Source organism: Procambarus clarkii, chromosome 20 (assembly GCF_040958095.1).
Source record: "Procambarus clarkii isolate CNS0578487 chromosome 20, FALCON_Pclarkii_2.0, whole genome shotgun sequence".
NCBI classification, from domain to species: Eukaryota; Metazoa; Arthropoda; class Malacostraca; order Decapoda; family Cambaridae; genus Procambarus; species Procambarus clarkii.
This window is the reverse complement of record NC_091169.1, coordinates 44,913,395-44,935,568: the sequence shown is the minus strand read 5'-3', so window position 1 is coordinate 44,935,568 and position 22,174 is coordinate 44,913,395. Positions and strand designations below refer to the sequence as shown.

The 22,174-nt window shown below is 45.6% G+C and overlaps 1 protein-coding gene across 4 annotated transcripts in view; it reads left to right on the top strand.

The window, feature by feature from the left end:
* Positions 1–22,174, top strand: part of LOC123755305 (galactosylceramide sulfotransferase) — an 87,474-nt gene that overhangs the window by 17,145 nt on the left and 48,155 nt on the right. Inside the window, exons 1-2 of one of the 4 annotated variants that reach the window (XM_045737797.2) lie at positions 9,020–9,038; positions 9,667–9,791. The exons of 1 other annotated variant lie outside the window; for it this stretch is intronic. Coding sequence is in view for 1 of the 3 variants with exons in the window: in XM_045737795.2 (XP_045593751.1) it covers positions 9,667–9,791 (125 nt within the window). In the remaining 2 variants the exon portion in view is untranslated. Of the gene's footprint in view, positions 1–9,019; positions 9,039–9,666; positions 9,792–11,515; positions 11,538–22,174 lie in introns of those variants that run through there. 2 more of the 4 variants (XM_045737795.2, XM_069327900.1) reach the window with 2 other exon arrangements.

Below are 22,174 nucleotides of genomic sequence, written 5' to 3'. Positions count from 1 at the left end.
AAGTAACATTTGATTTTTGCTGGAAAACATCGAGTAGAGTAAAAGCCTAATGATTTCTGATTTGGGATTTGCTGAGCGGTGTTGCCATATTATATTCGAGGTCCACAGCAGTGTTGCCAAATACTGAGTTAATCTAATTTTTGGCCTTAAGCCTGAGTACCATTATTTTCAGTATATGTTTATATATTTTTACATAATGTGTATAGATTTATTCCCATCTTCACCCTCTATATTGTTTGCCGGAGGCTGGGTTTAAACACTGAACACAATTAAGAAAACCTTATGCTAAGGCTATTTACAACTGAATTAATATAAATTATTTGGCCGTATGTAAGTCACTAGCCAGATTGGCGACCTAGGCTACGGACTTCTGTGGTGGGTAAACCGGTAGCAAGGAGCCCGCGTGAGTGCATGCAGATATTGGAGAGCTGGGAGCGGCTGGTTTACCTCACTGCTTACGGAATACAATGCTGAGTGAGGGACTCTCCGCTAGTGATTGAGGTACTCCCCTTAAGTGGCACGGTAGGAGGGGAGCAAGACCTCAGACACCACCAAAACACGTACCCAATTACTGTTACAAAGAAATTGGTGAGCCTAACTTCAAGTATCTGCAACCTCCTACCTTGCACAGATGGTCATTTTAATTTCTTTATACCAGCCCCTGAAGACTGTGTTCACAACACCAGCCCTAGACGGGCTCACTATAGCCCGTGCTACTCGGAACATTTGTTCCGAGTAGCTGAATCTAAACAACAACCAGCCCTAACTGTGTGTGTGTGTGTTCACCTAGTTGTGCTTGCGGGGGATGAGTCTGCTCTTTCGGCCCGCCTCTCAACTGTCAATCAATCAACTGTTTCTAACTACTATTTTTTTCACACACACACACACACACACACACACACACACACACACACACACACACACACACACACACACACACACACACACACACACACACACACACACACACACACACACACACACACACACACACACACACACACACACACACACACACACACACACACACACACACACACACACACACACACACACACACACACACACACACACACACACACACACACACACACACACACACACACACACACACACACACACACACACACACACACACACACACACACACACACACACACACACACACACACACACACACACACACACACACACACACACACACACACACACACACACACACACACACACACACACACACACACACACACACACACACACACACACACACACACACACACACACACACACACACACACACACACACACACACACACACACACACACACACACACACACACACACACACACACACACACACACACACACACACACACACACACACACACACCACACACACACACACACACACACACACACACACACACACACACACACACACACACACACACACACACACACACACACACACACACACACACACACACACACACACACACACACACACACACACACACACACACACACACACACACACACACACACACACACACACACACACACACACACACACACACACACACACACACACACACACACACACACACACACACACACACACACACACACACACACACACACACACACACACACACACACACACACACACACACACACACACACACACACACACACACACACACACACACACACACACACACACACACACACACACACACACACACACACACACACACACACACACACACACACACACACACACACACACACACACACACACACACACACACACACACACACACACACACACACACACACACACACACACACACACACACACACACACACACACACACACACACACACACACACACACACACACACACACACACACACACACACACACACACACACACACACACACACACACACACACACACACACACACACACACACACACACACACACACACACACACACACACACACACACACACACACACACACACACACACACACACACACACACACACACACACACACACACACACACACACACACACACACACACACACACACACACACACACACACACACACACACACACACCTCCATGAAGCAGCCCGTAACAGCTGTCTAACTGCAGGTATCTATTTACTACAAGGTAACAGGAGCATCAAGATGAAAGAAACTCTGCCCATTTTTGTTTCTCGCCGGAGCCGAGAATCGAACCCGGGCCACAGGATTACGTGTCCAGCGTGCTATCAACACAGCCACCGGGTGTGTACTCACCTAGTTGTACTCACCTAGTTGTGTTTGCGGGGGTTGAGCTCTGGCTCTTTGGTCCCGCCTCTCAACCGTCAATCAACAGGTGTACAGATTCCTGAGCCTATTGGGCTCTATCATATCTACACTTGAAACTGTGTATGGAGTCAGCCTCCACCACATCTCTTCCTAATGCATTCCATTTGTCCACCACTCTGACACTAAAAAAGTTCTTTCTAATATCTCTGTGGCTCATTTGGGCACTCAGTTTCCACCTGTGTCCCCTTGTACGTGTTCCCCTTGTGTTAAATAGACTGTCTTTATCTACCCTATCAATTCCCTTCAGAATCTTGAATGTGGTGATCATGTCCCCCCTAACTCTTCTGTCTTCCAGCGAAGTGAGGTTTAATTCCCATAGTCTCTCCTCGTAGCTCATACCTCTCAGCTCGGGTACTAGTCTGGTGGCAAACCTTTGAACCTTTTCCAGTTTAGTCTTATCCTTGACTAGATATGGACTCCATGCTGGGGCTGCATACTCCAGGATTGGCCTGACATATGTGGTATACAAAGTTCTGAATGATTCTTTACACAAGTTTCTGAATGCCGTTCGTATGTTGGCCAGCCTGGCGTATGCCGCTGATGTTATCCGCTTCATATGTGCTGCAGGAGACAGGTCTGGCGTGATATCAACCCCCAAGTCTTTTTCCTTCTCTGACTCCTGAAGAATTTCCTCTCCCAGATGATACCTTGTATCTGGCCTCCTGCTCCCTACACCTATCTTCATTACATTACATTTGGTTGGGTTAAACTCTAACAACCATTTGTTCGACCATTCCTTCAGCTTGTCTAGGTCTTCTTGAAGCCTCAAACAGTCCTCTTCTGTTTTAATCCTTCTCATAATTTTAGCATCGTCTGCAAACATTGAGAGAAATGAATCGATACCCTCTGGGAGATCATTTACATATATCAGAAACAAGATAGGACCGAGTACAGAGCCCTGTGGGACTCCACTGGTGACTTCACGCCAATCGGAGGTCTCACCCCTCACCGTAACTCTCTGCTTCCTATTGCTAAGATACTCCCTTATCCACTGGAGCACCTTACCAGCTACACCTACCTGTCTCTCCAGCTTATGTACCAGCCTCTTATGCGGTACTGTGTCAAAGGCTTTCCGACAATCCAAGAAAATGCAGTCCGTCCAGCCCTCTCTTGCTTAATCTTTGTCACCTGATCGTAGAATTCTATCAATCCTGTAAGGCAAGATTTACCCTCCCTGAACCCATGTTGGCGATTTGTCACGAAGTCCCTTCTCTCCAGATGTGTTACCAGGTTTTTTCTCACGATCTTCTCCATCACCTTACATGGTATACAAGTCAAGGACACTGGCCTGTAGTTCAGTGCCTCTTGCCTGTCGCCCTTTTTGTATATTGTATATTGTATCTTTTGTATATTTGTATATTGTATCTACCACATTCGCCGTCTTCTATATTTCTGGTAGGTCTCCCGTCTCCAGTGACTTACTATACACTATGGAGAGTGGCAAGCAAAGTGCCTCTGCACACTCTTTCAGTATCCATGGTGAGATCCCATCTGGACCAACAGCCTTTCTAACATCCAGATCCAGCAGTTGTCTCTTGACCTCCCCTCTCGTAATTTCGAACTCTTCCAAGGCCGCCTGGTTTACCTCCCTTTCTCCTAGCACAGTGACCTCACCTTGTTCTATTGTGAAGACCTCCTGGAACCTCTTGTTGAGTTCTTCACACACCTCTCTGTCATTCTCTGTATACCTGTCCTCGCCTGTTCTAAGTTTCAATACCTGTTCTTTCACTGTTGTTTTCCTTCTGATGTGACTGTGGAGTAGCTTTGGTTCGGTCTTGGCTTTGTTTGCTATATCATTTTCAAAACTTTTCTCTGCTTCTCTTCTTACCCTGACGTACTCATTCCTGGTTCTCTGGTATCTCTCTCTGCTTTCTGGTGTTCTGTTATTCCGGAAGTTCCTCCACGCCCTTTTGTTCAGTTTCTTCGCTTCCATACATGCCCTATTATACCATGGATTCTTCTGTTGCTTCGTTGTGTGTGTGTGTGTGTGTGTTTGTGCGCGCGCGCGCGTGTGTGTGTACTCACCTAATTGTGCTTACGGGGGTTGAGCTCTGGCTCTTTGGTCCCGCCTCTAAACTGTCAATCAACTGGTGTACAGATTCCTGAGCCTACTGGGCTCTATCATATCTACATTTGAAACTGTGTATGGAGTCAGCCTCCACCACATCACTGCCTAGTGCATTCCACCTGTTAACTACTCGTTTGTGTTTGTTTGTTTGTTTGTAGCCATAATCTGTGTGTATGTTATGCCCAATCTGTGTGTATGTTATGCCCAATCTGTGTGTGTGTGTGTGTGTGTGTGTGTGTGTGTGTGTGTGTGTGTGTGTGTGTGTGTGTGTGTGTGTGTGTGTGTGTGTGTGTGTGTGTGTGTGTTTGTGTGTGTGTGTGTGTGTGTGTGTGTGTGTGTGTGTGTGTGTGTGTGTGTGTGTGTGTGTGTGTGTGTGTGTGTGTGTGTGTGTGTGTGTGTGTGTGTGTGTGTGTGTACTCACCCACCTAGTTGTACTCACCTAGTTGTGTTTGCGGGGGTTGAGCTCTGGCTCTTTGGTCCCTTAGCTCTGTGTGTGTGTGTGTGTGTGTGTGTGTGTGTGTGTGTGTGTGTGTACACCAAGGTGTGCATTTGTGTACGAGGCTGTGTGAAGACATTCTGATAATCGGGTCCCCTCTTGAATATCTGTTCTTCTCATTAAGGCCATTTAACCTTTGGAGGAGAGATCTGCTACCGTCATCTACCCATGGGAGAGGGAACTGCTACCATCATCTACCCGTGGGAGAGGGAACTGGTCCCGTCATCTTCCCATGGGAGAGGGAACTGCTCCCGTCATCTACTCGTGGGGGTGGGAGGCTCTCCCATCATCTACCCATGAGGGAGGGAGGTACTACCGTCATCTACCCATGGGGTAAGGAACTGCTACCATCATCTACCCATGAAGAGGAATCTGCTCCCGTCATCTACCCATGAGGGAGGGAGGTGCTACCATCATCTACCCATGAGGGAGGGAGGTGCTACCATCATTTACCCATGAGGGAGGGAGGTGCTACCATCATCTACCCATGGAGAGAAATCTGCTCCTGTCATCTACCCGTGAGGGAAGGAGGTGCTACCATCATCTACCCATGAGGGAGGGAGGTGCTACCATCATCTACCCATGAGGGAGGGAGGTGCTACCATCATCTACCCATGAGGGAGGGAGGTGCTACCATCATCTACCCATGAGGGAGGGAGGTGCTACCATCATCTACCCATGAGGGAGGGAGATACTACACACATATATATATATATTATAGCTATGTGAGGTATATATACCGGCGTGATGGACACCCAAGTGGAATTTATCCCGACGGTGTAATACAATGTCAGTGAAGTATATATGTGATAAGAACACGCACATAATTATAATTAATACACTGCCCTTGGTGACCAGCTCGATTTATCGATTGGCCACTATAAAAAATGCAGCTGTTATGCCTTACCAGAAACTTACAAACTCAAGTAAGTCACCTGACCTATCGAAGCCGATGCTTAGAAAACGTTAATATTACCATGCTTTAAATTTAACTAATACATCTGGATTTAATGAATTGATCTATTTCGTGAAAAAAGTGACTAACATGTTGCTATACTCGTCAGTACTGTTGTCAGACTTCGCCAAGGCCTGTGATGGCGGATTTTAGGAAAATATTTAATTACGTGTTGTTATTCAACAATTCTTCCTGATTGAACTCGTCCTTTCAATCAGTCGCGTTCTTTACGGATCATCTAATCCAAATGTACTCACTAGAAAGAAGACGAGAGAGATATAAAAAAATATACACCTGGAAGATCCTGGAGGGCCAAGTACCAAATCTACACAGTAAAATAACAACGTACTGGAGTGAACGATATGGAAGAAAATGCAGAATAGAACCAGTGAAGAGCAGAGGTGCCATAGGCACAATCAGAGAACACTGTATAAACATCAGAGGTCCGCGGTTGTTCAACGTCCTCCCAGCAAGCATAAGAAATATTGCCGGAACAACCGTGGACATTTTCAAGAGAAAACTAGATTTATTCCTCCAAGGAGTGCCGGACCAACCGGGCTGTGGTGGGTATGTGGGCCTGCGGGCCGCTCCAAGCAACAGCCTGGTGGACCAAACTCTCACAAGTCAAGCCTGGCCTCGGGCCGGGCTTGGGGAGTAGAAGAACTCCCAGAACCCCATCAACCAGGTATCAGGTATCTTTAAAAATGTGATGTATTAGTAAAAAAAAAAATAATAAAGTTTTCTATGCATCGGCTACGAAGTTGTAACTGCCACGTGTTTACAAATCAAATAAACTCTCCTTTTTCAAATTTTGGAGCGAATCTTGTAATATCTCCGGGCGCTTAGTGCCCAGACCTTTGATGTCAGGTCAAAGGCCACTTTCAGGAAGCTTCCTTCTCAAATTCTCTACGAAACTGTTGGCATTTCTGTAACACCAGCATTGTAGTTACGCGAATTTTTTAATTTAATATTATTTAGAGATTGTCTTATTTAAGTTTTCTTTCGTTTTTGTGTGTCTAGCAGTCTTTATTTTAATCTTGAATCATCGGCGTAAATATAACCTATATAAAAGGAAATATCTGTCGGTCCAAGAGTACAAGCCTAACGCTCCGGCGGCTAGTTTGCAGCCTCATCCAACTTTGTAGTGTGACTGAAGGGTGGTAGGGGACCTCGATAGGTCGAAGTCGTCCCCATTGTCCCCTTCAAATAAGGTGGGCTCCTATTGCGACTCCCATGATCCCTCATGAAGTCTGAGCTTTTTTTGTATCCCAAGAGTGTTTCCGTTGTTTTATTATTATTGTAAGTTTGGGTTGTGGGGCTGTTATGTCTTGAATGGTGCGACCTTCCTGTTTGACTCTGGCATCACCGGGTACCCCCAGCTGGTATTTATTTAATAACATTCATGTATACTCACAGAATCATATTAATATTCCAATGTATCCTCAGTGTAGCATTATTATTCCAATGCATCCTCAGGGCAGCATTAATATTCCAGTACATCCTCAGTGTAGCATTAATACTGAGAAGACAGCAGTAAGAGGAGAGCGCTCGAGCACATAATTAACAACAGGTGTTAGTTGCATTGTTCAATGCTCTATTTTGCAGGTACATCAATAAGTAATGAATCGGGCAGCTTCTCCAACACCTTCTCTTCTGCCAGACTTACATGGGCCAAAACTTGGCCAAACTTGCGCCTAAGTTGGCTGCAATGAAGACAGATGAGGCCGGGTGTGCGAATGGCAGTAAAATGTCGTCTCTCATTCCCCGGAGCTCCAAGAGATTGATGATGTAATCTGAAAAACTCTAGAGATGACCACAGTGCCAGAAGGTTGTAACTTGAGTCTTGGGAGGGGGGTACATACTGGTGGGGGGGGGGGAGGGGATTGTGGTGGTGATGACTGTGGTGGTAGTAGTGGTGATTCTCGTGATGATGGCGGTGGAGTGATTGTGGTGATGATATTGGTGGTGGTGGGAGTGATTGTTGTGATGATGGTGGTGGGATGATTGTGGTAAAGGTAGTGGGGGTGATTGTGGTGATGGTGGGAGGATTGTAATAGTGACGGATCGTGTTAAAGTGGGGGATGGTAGTGGTACTGGTCCAACAAGGTGGTGGAGACATGATGGTGGCTAACCCATAAGGTAGTGGTGGTGGTAGTTCTCCTACAAGATAATAGTGGTGGTGGTGGTGGTGGTTGTCGCACTAGGTAATAGTGGTGGTGTTGGTGGTTGTAGACACCATGGTTGCCTTGGTTGGTAGCTCTTGCGGGGGGTTGAGCTATAGCTCTTCGGTCCCGCCACAGTGTTGTAATGGTGTAACTACTCTATTATATGATTACTATGAAAGTGAACATCTGCGAATGTTGAAGTACATTTAGTACCGGTAAAGAGTATAATCAGTGTATTATTAAGTGCACCCTGAGAGGGCAGTATAGAGGTTGTTGGTGAGTACACTTGGTACTGTCCTGGGGCCAGATTTACAAAGCAGTTACGCAAGCACTTACGAACCTGTATATCTTTTTTCAATCTTTAGCGGCGTCTCCTTAAACAGTTAATGAGCTCCGAAGCAACAGGAGGCTGTTTATAACAATAACAACAGTTGACTGGGATGTTTTCTTGCATGTAAACTATTTAATGAATGTAACCAAAGCCGTCAAAGATTGACGAAAGATGTACACGTTCGTAAGTGCTTGCGTAAGAGCTTCGTGAATCTGGCCCCTGATGTGCCTGTCCCCCAGAGGGTGTCCTGGTGCCTCTCCTCATTGACCTGGGCGACACTTCAGAGACAGGCTGTTATTGTTTGAGCTCTGAGGAGCAACACTTGTGTATTTTCATATCATTTAAGATAAGAATGTCGTCATTGTGAATTGCGATTATTATTATTATTATTTTATTATTATTTTATTATTATTATTATTATTATTATTATTATTATTATTATTATTATTATTATTATTATTATTATTATTATTAGTGTATCACATTTATTTGACTTGTATATATCATGGTTTAAAGTGACTTTATATTTGTTAGTCCAGGTGGGGATTTTGACGTTTGCTAAGTCATTTGGGATTTAACTTTTTGTTTCAGTGGTTACTGACTTTGAAATCTGCCTGCTCATGGGGACTTAAGTTTTGAGTAAGTTCCAGTGACTCTAACTTTGTTGAGTCTGTTGACTTTTGACATTGATAGTCCATAGTGACTGTATAGTTTTGATAAAGTTCACATTGACCCCGACCTGTGATAACTTAACTTAGCCGCATTTTAAATGCAGTCTAGTGCACCAATGTTACTGAGTTGTATGTCAATTAAGCTGGTGTGTAGTTTAACTTAGCTTCATCTAGCCAAGTGTAACGTATCAGTGTTGTAATATTAATATATCTGGTGCTTGAGGAGTTTAACTTAGCACCATCTAAGTTCCAGTTTGGAGTGCCAATGATTACTAAGTTTCATGTAGTTTGTACATATATAAATAGCTTATTATACTATTGATTTTCACCCAGTAAACTGATGGCTCTTTTCCCTTAGGCTTTATATAACCCTAGAATATTGGATTGAATTATTTGAGGCCAGGAGAACCTATAACATGAGAATAGGGAAGTCCACACCACGAGTCTTCCTGTGTGGCATGTAGCATCACCAAGAGATAGTCATTTGTATTTGTAATACTGTTTGTGAAGAGAAAGAGAGAGATAGATAGAGAGAAATAGAGAGGTAGAGAGAGATAGAGAGGTGCATGACGCTAAGGGAGAGTGTTGTGTTACAGGGGCTGTACAGACGTCACCTGAAGACGGTGCTGGTGAGCCTGGTGTTGGCTACCCTCCTCGCACTCCTCATCTACACGGCGCCCAGCCCCACCTTCATCCTCTCTACCACACACGCCGTGCTCAGGTCAGTCCTGACTACCACACACACCGTGCTCAGGTCAGTCCTCTCTACCACACACACCGTGCTCAGGTCAGTCCTCTCTACCACACTCGCCGTGCTCAGGTCAGTCCTCTACCACACACATCGTGCTCAGGTCAGTCCTCTCTACCACACTCGCCGTGCTCAGGTCAGTCCTCTCTACCACACTCGCCGTGCTCAGGTCAGTCCTCTACCACACACACCGTGCTCAGGTCAGTCCTCTCTACCACACACACCGTGCTCAGGTCAGCCCTCTACCACACACACCGTGCTCAGGTCAGTCATCTCTACCACACACGCCGTGCTCAGGTCAGTCCTCTACCACACACACCGTGCTCAGGTCAGCTCTCTCTACCACACACACCGTGCTCAGGTCAGTCCTCTACCACAAACACCGTGCTCAGGTCAGTCCTCTACCACACACACTGTGCTCAAGTCAGTCCTCTACCACACACACCGTGCTCAGGTCAGTCCTCTACCACACACACCGTGCTCAGGTCAGCCCTCTACCACACACACCGTGCTCAGGTCAGTCCTCTACCACACACACCGTGCTCAGGTCAGCTCTCTCTACCACAAACACCGTGCTCAGGTCAGTCCTCTACCACACACACCGTGCTTAGGTCAGTCCTCTACCACACACACCGTGCTCAGGTCAGCCCTCTACCACACACACCGTGCTCAGGTCAGTCCTCTACCACACACACCGTGCTCAGGTCAGTCCTCTACCACACACACCGTGCTCAGGTCAGTCCTCTCTACCACACACACCGTGCTCAGGTCAGCTCTCTCTACCACACACACCGTGCTCAGGTCAGTCCTCTACCACACACACCGTGCTCAGGTCAGCCCTCTACCACACACACCGTGCTCAGGTCAGTCCTCTACCACACACACCGTGCTCAGGTCAGCTCTCTCTACCACACACACCGTGCTCAGGTCAGTCCTCTCTACCACACACACCGTGCTCATGTCAGCTCTCTCTACCACACACACCGTGCTCAGGTCAGTCCTCTACCACACACACCGTGCTCAGGTCAGCCCTCTACCACACACACCGTGCTCAGGTCAGTCCTCTACCACACACACCGTGCTCAGGTCAGCTCTCTCTACCACACACACCGTGCTCAGGTCAGTCCTCTACCACAAACACCGTGCTCAGGTCAGTCCTCTCTACCACACACACCGTGCTCAGGTCAGCCCTCTACCACACACACCGTGCTCAGGTCAGTCCTCTACCACACACACCGTGCTCAGGTCAGCTCTCTCTACCACACACACCGTGCTCAGGTCAGTCCTCTACCACACACACCGTGCTCAGGTCAGTCCTCTACCACACACACCGTGCTCAGGTCAGCTCTCTCTACCACACACACCGTGCTCAGGTCAGTCCTCTACCACACACACCGTGCTCAGGTCAGCTCTCTCTACCACACACACCGTGCTCAGGTCAATCCTCTACCACACACACCGTGCTCAGGTCAGCTCTCTCTACCACACACACCGTGCTCAGGTCAGTCCTCTACCACACACACCGTGCTCAGGTCAGCCCTCTACCACACACACCGTGCTCAGGTCAGTCCTCTACCACACACACCGTGCTCAGGTCAGTCCTCTCCACACACGCCGTGCTCAGGTCAGCCCTCTGCCACACACACCGTGCTCAGGTCAGTCCTCTACCACACACACCGTGCTCAGGTCAGTCCTCTCTACCACACACGCCGTGCTCAGGTCAGTCCTCTACCACACACACCGTGCTCAGGTCAGCTCTCTCTACCACACACACCGTGCTCAGGTCAGTCCTCTACCACACACACCGTGCTCAGGTCAGTCCTCTACAACACACACCGTGCTCAGGTCAGTCCTCTACCACACACACCGTGCTCAGGTCAGCTCTCTCTACCACACACACCGTGCTAAGGTCAGTCCTCTACCACACACACCGTGCTCAGGTCAGTCCTCTACAACACACACCGTGCTCAGGTCAGTCCTCTACCACACACACCGTGCTCAGGTCAGTCCTCTACCACACACACCGTGCTCAGGCCAGTCCTCTACCACACACACCGTGCTCAGGTCAGCCCTCTACCACACACACCGTGCTCAGGTCAGTCCTCTACAACACACACCGTGCTCAGGTCAGTCCTCTACCACACACACCGTGCTCAGGTCGGTCCTCTACCACACACACCGTGCTCAGGCCAGTCCTCTACCACACACACCGTGCTCAGGTCAGCCCTCTACCACACACACCGTGCTCAGGTCAGTCCTCTACCACACACACCGTGCTCAGGTCAGTCCTCTACCACACACACCGTGCTCAGGTCAGTCCTCTACCACACACACCGTGCTCAGGTCAGTCCTCTACCACCTCTAACTCTTCCTTAACATCACCCTTTGTATGTCTCCTTATCTTTGTAGTTATCCTTATCTTTGTATTTCTCCTTATCCTTGTAGTTCTCTTTATCTTGTATTCTCCTCATCCGTGTATTCATCCTGATACAGCATTATATGTCTAATTTTCAAGGTATATGTATATGTATATGTATGAATGGGTCTTATGAAAATCCCGATAAAATAGTTTTAGGATTGACAAATTTTCCGCCTTAAATCTGTCTGTATCTGTAGTCGTGGATGCGACTCGAACATAGGAAGTGAAGAAATACACTGTTCGAGAAGGTTCGAACGTCATCAGTTTGAGTCGTGGGTAAAGTGTGTAAATAGTGAGTCACTGTTGTAAGGATGTGCTGGCTTCTGTCAGCGTGGGGAGAGCCGGGTTCAGACTGAGGGAAGTAATTCAGTTTATTTCCTTATTATGTTCCCCTTATAGCCATCCCGTGGGCGGTAGTGGAAAGGGTTACAGAGGCATATTATGGGTTTCAGGAACTGAACCTCATTATGTTCAGGATTATGTATGGGGTTCAGGAACTGAACCCCATACTTCGTTTAGCTGAGCAAGTGACAATCGTTTGAAGCTTGTTACACAATTGTTAATGTTATATACATATATATATATATATATATATATATATATATATATATATACAATCATTAACTCAAATACATATACATATCAGTAATCTTTTTATTATACAAGTGATTCAACAAGAGGCTCACAACAGTCACTATACAAGGCACTCTACATCTATGGTGAGTCACACAGTTACTAGTCTTGCTCCACACCCACCCAACTGGGCGGCAGCTTTACAGTCATGTGCTCCACACCCACCCAACTGGGCGGCAGCTTTACAGTCATGTGCTCCACACCCACCCAACTGGGCGGCAGCTTTACAGCCATGTGCTCCACACCCACCCAACTGGGCGGCAGCTTTACAGTCATGTGCTCCACACCACCCAACTGAGCGGCAGCTTTACAGTCATGTGCTCCACACCCACCCAACTGGGCGGCAGCTTTACAGCCATGTGCTCCACACCCACCCAACTGGGAGGCAGCTTTACAGCCATGTGCTCCACACCCACCCAACTGGGAGGCAGCTTTACAGCCATGTGCTCCACACCCACCCAACTGGGAGGCAGCTTTACAGTCATGTGCTCCACACCCACCCAACTGGGAGGCAGCTTTACAGTCATGTGCTCCACACCCACCCAACTGGGAGGCAGCTTTACAGCCATGTGCTCCACACCCACCCAACTGGGAGGCAGCTTTACAGTCATGTGCTCCACACCCACCCAACTGGGAGGCAGCTTTACAGTCATGTGCTCCACACCCACCCAACTGGGCGGCAGCTTTATAGTCAAATGCTCCACACCCACCCAAATGGGCGGCAGCTTTACAGTCATGTGCTCCACACCCACCCAACTGGGCGGCAGCTTTACAGTCATGTGCTCCACACCCACCCAACTGGGCGGCAGCTTTACAGTCATGTGCTCCACACCCACCCAACTGGGAGGCAGCTTTACAGTCATATGCTCCACACACACCCAACTGGGAGGCAGCTTTACAGTCTTGTACTCCACACCCACCCAACTGGGAGGCAGCTTTACAGTCATGTGCTCCACACCCACCCAACTGGGAGGCAGCTTTACAGTCATGTGCTCCACACCCACCCAACTGGGAGGCAGCTTTACAGTCATGTGCTCCACACCCACCCAACTGGGAGGCAGCTTTAGTCATGTGCTCCACACCCACCCAACTGGGAGGCAGCTTTACAGTCTTGTACTCCACACCCACCCAACTGGGAGGCAGCTTTACAGTCATGTGCTCCACACCCACCCAACTGGGAGGCAGCTTTACAGTCATGTGCTCCACACCCACCCAACTGGGAGGGAGCTTTACAGTCATGTGCTCCACACCCACCCAACTGGGAGGCAGCTTTACAGTCATGTGCTCCACACCCACCCAACTGGGCGGCAGCTTTACAGTCATGTGCTCCACACCTACCCAACTGGGGGGCAGCTTTACAGTCATGTGCTCCACACCCACCCAACTGGGAGGCAGCTTTACAGTCATGTGCTCCACACCCACCCAACTGGGAGGCAGCTTTACAGTCATGTGCAGGCTGCACCTACAGTAAGCAAATTGTGGATACTTCGCTAAGATTCCCGGCAGCACATCATTATGAATGAAGTACTTACACATTTCTTGGACTCATAGATAACACAATCAGAGGGAAATAAAAGAAGTTTTAATTCAACCAATGAGAACTAAAGCTTTCTAAACGCATTCTAGATATATAGAAATGTGACCACCACACCTCTTATTCACAGTCACTCCTCGTTCTTTATATTCCTGGTTTCTTTTACCTGTTCAATGATGAACTCTACACACATTAAAGAGGACAAAAATATTTTGGTCGGTCACAAACTATACCTAATTTCGTAACTAGGAAATATGGCACTCAGGAACAATATCAAGAGTGGCAAGGTCATATGTGACGAGGTCAGGGGTACCAGGCACACACACATATGACAAGGGGTCCAGTTTTGTAGCGTCCATTATATAGAATGTAAGGCTTACCTCGTTAAACAAGGTCAGTATGCCAATTTTATATACCTCCCCGCCTGGGGCCCAAACATATATTCTCACACACACACACACACACACACACACACACACACACACACACACACACACACACACACACACACACACACACACACACACTAATATATTCTAACTAATACACACACTAATAATATTCTAACTTCAGAATTGCATTTAAATACATGGATGGCGATATACTAAAGAAATTGTTCATGACTTTTGTTAGGCCAAAGCTAGAATATGCAGCTGTTGTGTGGTGCCCATATCTTAAGAAGCACATCAACAAACTGGAAAAGGTGCAAAGACATGCTACGAAGTGGCTCCCAGAACTGAAGGGCAAGAGCTACGAGGAGAGGTTGGAAGCATTAAACATGCCAAAACTAGAAGACAGAAGAAAAAGAGGTGATATGATCACTACGTACAAAATAGTAACAGGAATTGATAAAATCGACAGGGAAGGATTCCTGAGACCTGGCACTTCAAGAACAAGAGGTCATAGATTTAAACTAGCTAAACACAGATGCCGAAGAAATATAAGAAAATTCACCTTCGCAAATAGAGTGGTAGACGGTTGGAACAAGCTAAGTGAGAAGGTGGTGGAGGCCAAGACCGTCAGTAGTTTCAAAGCGTTATATGACAAAGAGTGCTGGGAAGACGGGACACCACGAGCGTAGCTCTCATCCTGTAACTACACTTAGGTAATTACACTTAGGTAATTACACACACACACACACACACAAACACACGGGACCAAAGAGCCAGAGCTCAACCCCCGCAAGCACAATTAGGTGAGTACACACACACACACACACACACACACATATACACACACACACACACACACACACACACACACACACACACACACACACACACGATAGAGCCCAGTAGGCTCAGGAATCTGTACACCAGTTGATTGGCAGTTGAGAGGCGGGACCAAAGAGCCAACGCTCAACCCCCACAAGCACAAATAGGTGAGTACACACACACACACACACACACACACGTGTGGCTGGCACATAAGCTGGAGAGACAGGTAGGTGTAGCTGGTAAGGTGCTCCAGTGAATAAGGGAGTACCTAAGCAATAGGAAGCAGAGAGTTACGGTGAGGGGTGAGACCTCTGATTGGCGTGAAGTCACCAGTGGAGTCCCACAGGGCTCTGTACTCGGTCCTATCTTGTTTCTGATATATGTAAATGATCTCCCGGAGGGTATAGATTCATTTCTCTCAATTTTTGCTGACGATGCCAAAATTATGAGAAGGATTAAGACAGAGGAGGACTGCTTAAAGTTTGAAGAAGACCTGGACAAGCTGAAGGAATGGTCGAACAAATGGTTGTTAGAGTTTAACCCAAGCAAATGTAATGTAATGAAGATAGGGGTAGGGAGCAGGAGGCCAGATACTACATATCATCTGGGAGATGAAATTCTTCATGAGTCAGAGAGAGGAAAAGACTTGGGGGTTGATATCACGCCAGACCTGTCTCCTGCAGCACATATCAAGCGGATAACATCAGCGGCATATGCCAGGCTGGCCAACATACGAACGGCATTTAGAAACTTGTATAAGGAATCATTCAGAACTTTGTATACCACATATGTCAGGCCAATCCTGGAGTATTCAGCCCCAGCATGGAGTCCATATCTAGTCAAGGATAAGACTAAACTGGAAAAGGTTCAAAGGTTTACCACCAGAGTAGTACCCGAGCTGAAAGGTATGAGCTACGAGGAGAGACTACGGGAATTAAACCTCACTTCGTTAGAAGACAGAAGAGTTAGGAGGGACATCATCACCACATTCAAGATTCTCAAGGGAATTGATAGGGTAGATAAAGACAGGCTATTTAACCCAAGGGGAACACGCACAAGGGGACACAGGTGGAAACTGAGTGCCCAAATGAGGCACAGAGATATTAGAAAGAACTTTTTTTAGTATCAGAGTGGTTGACAAATGGGATGCATTAGGAAGTAATGTGGTGGAGGCTGACTCCATACACAGTTTCAAGTGTAGATATGATAGAGCCCAGTAGGCTCAGGAATCTGTACACCTGTTGATTGACGGTTGAGAGGCGGGACCAAAGAGCCAGAGCTCAACCCCCGCAAGCACAATTAGGTGAGTACACACACACACACACAGACTACAGGGGCCTCGTAGCCTGAGGGATAGCGCGCAGGACTTGTAATTCTGTGGCGCGGGTCCGATTCCCGCACGAGGCAGAAACAAATGGGCAAAGTTTCTTTCACCCTGAATGCCCCTGTTACCTAGCAATAAATAGGAACCAGGGAGTTTGTCAGCTGTCACGGGCTGCTTCCTGGGGTGTGTGTGTGGTGTGGAAAAAAAAGTAGTTAGTAAACAGTTGATTGACAGTTGAGAGGCGAGCCGAAAGAGCCAGAGTTCAACCCCCACAAACACAACTAGGTGAATACAGAGTGAGGGTGTGAGCGGAGTGCGAGGAGGCAGGCGTCACACGGCAGCAAGCTCCAGGAGTCAGATTCACGAAAGCACTTACGCAAACACTTACGAACCTGTACATCTTTTCTCAATCTTTGGCGGCTTTGTTTCCAATTATTAAACAGTTAATGAGCTCCGAACCACCAGGAGGCTGTTTATAACAATAACAACAGTCGAATGGGAAGTTTTCATGCTTGTAAACTGTTTAATAAATGTAACGAAAGCCGTCAAAGATTGAGGAAAGATGTATACGTTCGTAAGTGCTTGCGTAAGTGCTTTCATGAATCTGGCTCCAGGAATATAAAATTACCTAAGTATTGGGCACAGGCTGAGGGCTGTAAGTGGTGTCCATAAGGGTTGAGGGAAGTAAATAACATAAAAGAAAATGAAAGTGAATGAAAATTCTTGGTTGAAAAAGTTTATGTTCTACAGCAAACTATCGTCAACAACAAAGATGGCCGCCACCACGGGACATGTATGTAAACACACCAACAGGTGATTGTTTCAAAGGATTCTCGCCACAAGATATAATGAGTTTTGGCAGGTTAGAGATAATTGAGGATATGCTAAAGAAGTATGAAGAAAAAGTACTTGAATTAGAAGAAAATGGAGCTCTCAGGAGTGAGTTTCGCTCTTTAAAAGGAAGTATTCTTCAGCAAGGTAAGAAAATTACTGCATTAACGTACAAGGTAAAGATTCAAGAGGAACAAATCAAGGAACTAGAGAAAGACAATGGAAAGTGAAGAGTAGTGAATTTGAAGAAATAAACAAGAAAGTAGACTCATAAGGTGAACAACTCCAAGGAATCCTGAGGGCTAACATAGAGGTAGGCAAGGATATACAAAGAGAAACTTTCTTGACAACTCATATAGAGCAGGTTAATAAAGAACTAGAAAAGTATAAAGAAGAAATAAAAGAGACGTAGGAACAAGTTGTAAAAGAGAAAGAGACGATCAAGAAAGTGTGTTTGGAAGTCAAAACCAGATGATTTTTTTCTGCAGGGATATTCCTGCGCGGGCCCTAAGCCTCTGGCTGGCCCAGTAAGTGTTGCTTGTTTCTGTTTTACTTGGGCGGAGTATGAGTATTTATGACTCGTATGGTCGCTTCAGTAAGATTTTGCAGCACCCAAGGAGTTTCACCTTGGGTGCTGCGAGAGTGTGCAACTTAGCTGAGCATTCCACTTCAATGCTCAGTACATTTTGGGGGGTACTCAATGGGGAAGGGGGGGGGGGAGATTCCAATGGAGCCTCCTCACCGACAACAACTGTCAAGGAAATCCCCCACTCTACATGACAGACAGAACACGCCTCCTTCAGGGATATGGAGAGCTTGATGGATCCGCGCCAGATGTAGGTATGGTAGGCGTTGCTCTTCCAGCAACATAGTGATTCTTTAGATCTCTGGTGAAAGAGATTGTCGCCTTAGCGTGTCGCGGGATGCGGAGTACCCTCGGTGACGAGTATAGATCACGCGTGAGGTCACCTCTTGTGCCCGGGCTGTGATCCTTGTGTGTGAAGAGGGGACCCCTGTTGCTGCGACGAATTGCAGAAACCGTACAAAATCAGCAAGAATTGCCCGTATTCGCTGGGACGGCGTTTCGTCCCCTGCAGGGCTTGTAGGAGACGAAGGGGAATTGTGGTGTGTGTCTGGTATAACTGTACTTGGTTGTATTGCAGTGTGTGCTTACCGCCTGCTGCGTAGACCATGCTGGTTTGCAAGCTTTCTTCTTACTTGAGAGGTGAGGCTTTTTTCTGCAGGCTTGCAAAAGAACATAAGAACAAAGGTAACTGCAGAAGGCCTATTGGCTCATACGAGGCAGCTCCTATTTATAACCACCCAATCCCACTCATATACATGTACAGCCCACGCTTGAAACAATCGAGGGACCCCACCTCCACTACGTTTCGTGGTAATTGGTTCCACAAATCAACAACCCTGTTACCGAACCAGTATTTACCTAAGTCTTTCCTAAATCTAAACTTATCCAATTTATGCCCATTGTTTCGCATTCTGTCTTGTGTTGATACTTTTAATGCTCCTTTAATATCCCCTTTGATATGTCCATTCATCCACTTGTAAACCTCTATCATGTCACCCCTAACTTCGCCTTTCCAGTGAATGCAATTTAAGCTTAGTTAATCTTTCTTCATATGAAAGATTTCTAATTTGGGGAATTAACTTTGTCATCCTACGCTGGACACGTTCAAGTGAATATATATCCATTCTATAGTACGGCGACCAAAACTGAACTGCATAATCTAAATGGGGCCTAACCAGAGCAAGATATAGATGAAGAACCACACCAGGTGTCTTGTTACTAACGCTTCGATTAATAAATCCCAGTGTCCTATTTGCCTTATTACGAACATTCATGCATTGAACCTTTGGTTTTAAATTCTTAATAATCATAACTCCCAGATCCCTTTCGCAATTCGACTTCGCAATCTCAACACCATCTAGCTCGTATCTTGTAACTCTATCATCATTACCTAGCCTCAAAACTTTACATTTATTAGCATTAAACTACATCTGCCAGTCTTTTGACCATTTTAAAACCCTATTTAGATCAACTTGAAGTGATAGCGAGTCTTCTTTCGTGTTGATTTCCCTTCCGATTTTTGTATCATCTGCAAATTTGCAGATGTTGCTACTCAAACCTGAATCTAAATCATTTATATATATTATAAACAACAGAGGACCCAGGACAGAGCCCTGAGGTACTCCACTAACAACATTATCCCACTCTGACTTAACCCCATTTATACTAACTCTCTGTTTCCTTTGGAATAGCCATGCCTTAATCCAACTTAATATAGCACCCCCAATACCATGAGCTTCTATTTTTTTAATTAGTCTTTCATGTGGCACTGTATCAAAAGCTTTGCTAAAGTCAAGGTACACAACATCACAATCCTTACCACTATCAACGGCCTCATCTATACTGGAATAAAAAGTTAGCAAATTTGTTAAACATGAACGGCCATTTGTAAAACCATGTTGCGACTCACAATCGACTTGAGAATGGTCCAGGACGGACCGAAACGTCGTCGTCGCTTCAACTTCTAGTGTTTGGTCTGGTCAACATACTTCAGCCACGTTATTGTGACTCATCGCCTGCATGTTGCGACTCATTTATTAATTTATGTTTTTCAAGATGGAGACGAATTGTATTTGCAATTATTGATTCAAGTAACTTTCCCACAATAGACGTTAGGCTAATTGGCCGATAGTTTGACGCAAGTGGTCTATCTCCTTTCTTAAAAATTGGTACCACATTAGCTACCTTCCATGACTCTGGCACTCTGCCTAACTCTATTGATTTATTAAATATGGTAGACAGTGGCTCGGAAAGCTCCTCTTTGCATTCTTTAAGCACCCTGGCAAACACTTCATCCAGCCCTGGGGATTTGTTTGGTTTTAGTTTTACTAATTGTTTAATTACATCCTCCCTGGTAACTGCTAAACTAGTCAACCTGTCCTCATCCCCACCCACATAGACTTGTTCGGCTGAAGGCATATTGTTAAGTTCTTCTTTAGTAAATAAAGATATAAAATATTTGTTAAAAATACTACTCATCTCCTTGTCATTATCCGTTATTTGACCTGTCTCAGTTTTTAATGGACCTATCCTTTCCCTAGTCTTAGTTCGATGTAATTGAAAAAACCCTTTAGGATTTGACTTTGCTTGCTCTGCTATGCGAACCTCATAGTTTCTTTTTGCTTTCCTAATCTCTTTTTTAACATTTCTAACCAGTTGTATGAATTCCTGTTCTAAACTGACTTCCCCATTCTTAATCCTTTTGTACCAAGCTCTCTTTTTACCTATAAGGTTCTTTAAATTCTTTGTTATCCACTTTGGGTCATTAGTATTCGATCTATTCAATTTGTATAGTATACTACGTTCCTGTGCTTTGTTTAGAATATTCTTAAATAAGTTATATATTAAATCCACATCGAAATCCCCTTTTACGTCACCTATCGCTGGGTTCATGTCTCGCTCCAAGACCGGCCCACACCCCATACCCAAGACTTTCCAATCTATTTGACCCAAAAAATTTCTTAGGCTATTAAAATCAGCTTTTCGTAAATCTGGAAAACAGAATTTTCTCCCACAGGTCTATTCCATTCTATGCTAAATCTGATTACTTTGTGATCACTGTTCCCTAGCTCACTCCCTATTTCGATGTCATTAATTTGTGTTTCGCTGTTAGTTAACACTAAATCTAAAATATTATTTTCCCGCGTTGGTTCCTTAATGTGTTGCGTAAGAAAGCAATCGTCAATTAATTCTAGAAAATCTTCTGCTTCACTATTCCCTGTTTTGTTCAACCAGTTTATTCCACTAAAATTAAAGTCACCCATGACATAAATACTGTTAGATCTAGATGCTCTAGATATTTCATCCCATAGATGCTTTGCTTCCATTCTGTCTAAATTTGGTGGCCTATATATAACTCCTATTATAATATTATTTGGTTTTTCGTTTAATTCTATCCAAATAGTTTCTGTGTGTGGCTCAGTTTTGATTCCCTCTTTGAGACTACATTTATGGCTCCCTAACATATATGGCTACTCCCCCTCCTCGTCTAATATATAATCCAGCTTATATCTTGTAACACTATCATTACCTAGCTTCAAAACTTTACATTTATCAGCATTAAACTGCATCTGCCAATCTTTTGACCATTTCAAAACCCTATTTAGATCAACTTGAAGTGATAGTGAGTCTTCTTCCGTGTTAATTTCCCTACCGATTTTCGTATCAACGGCAAATTTGCAAATGTTGCTACTCAAACCTGAATCTAAATCATTTATATATATTATAAACAACAGAGGTCCCAGGACAGAGCCTTGAGGCACTCCACTAACAATATTATCGTAACATTAGTATCCATTTATACTAACTCTGTT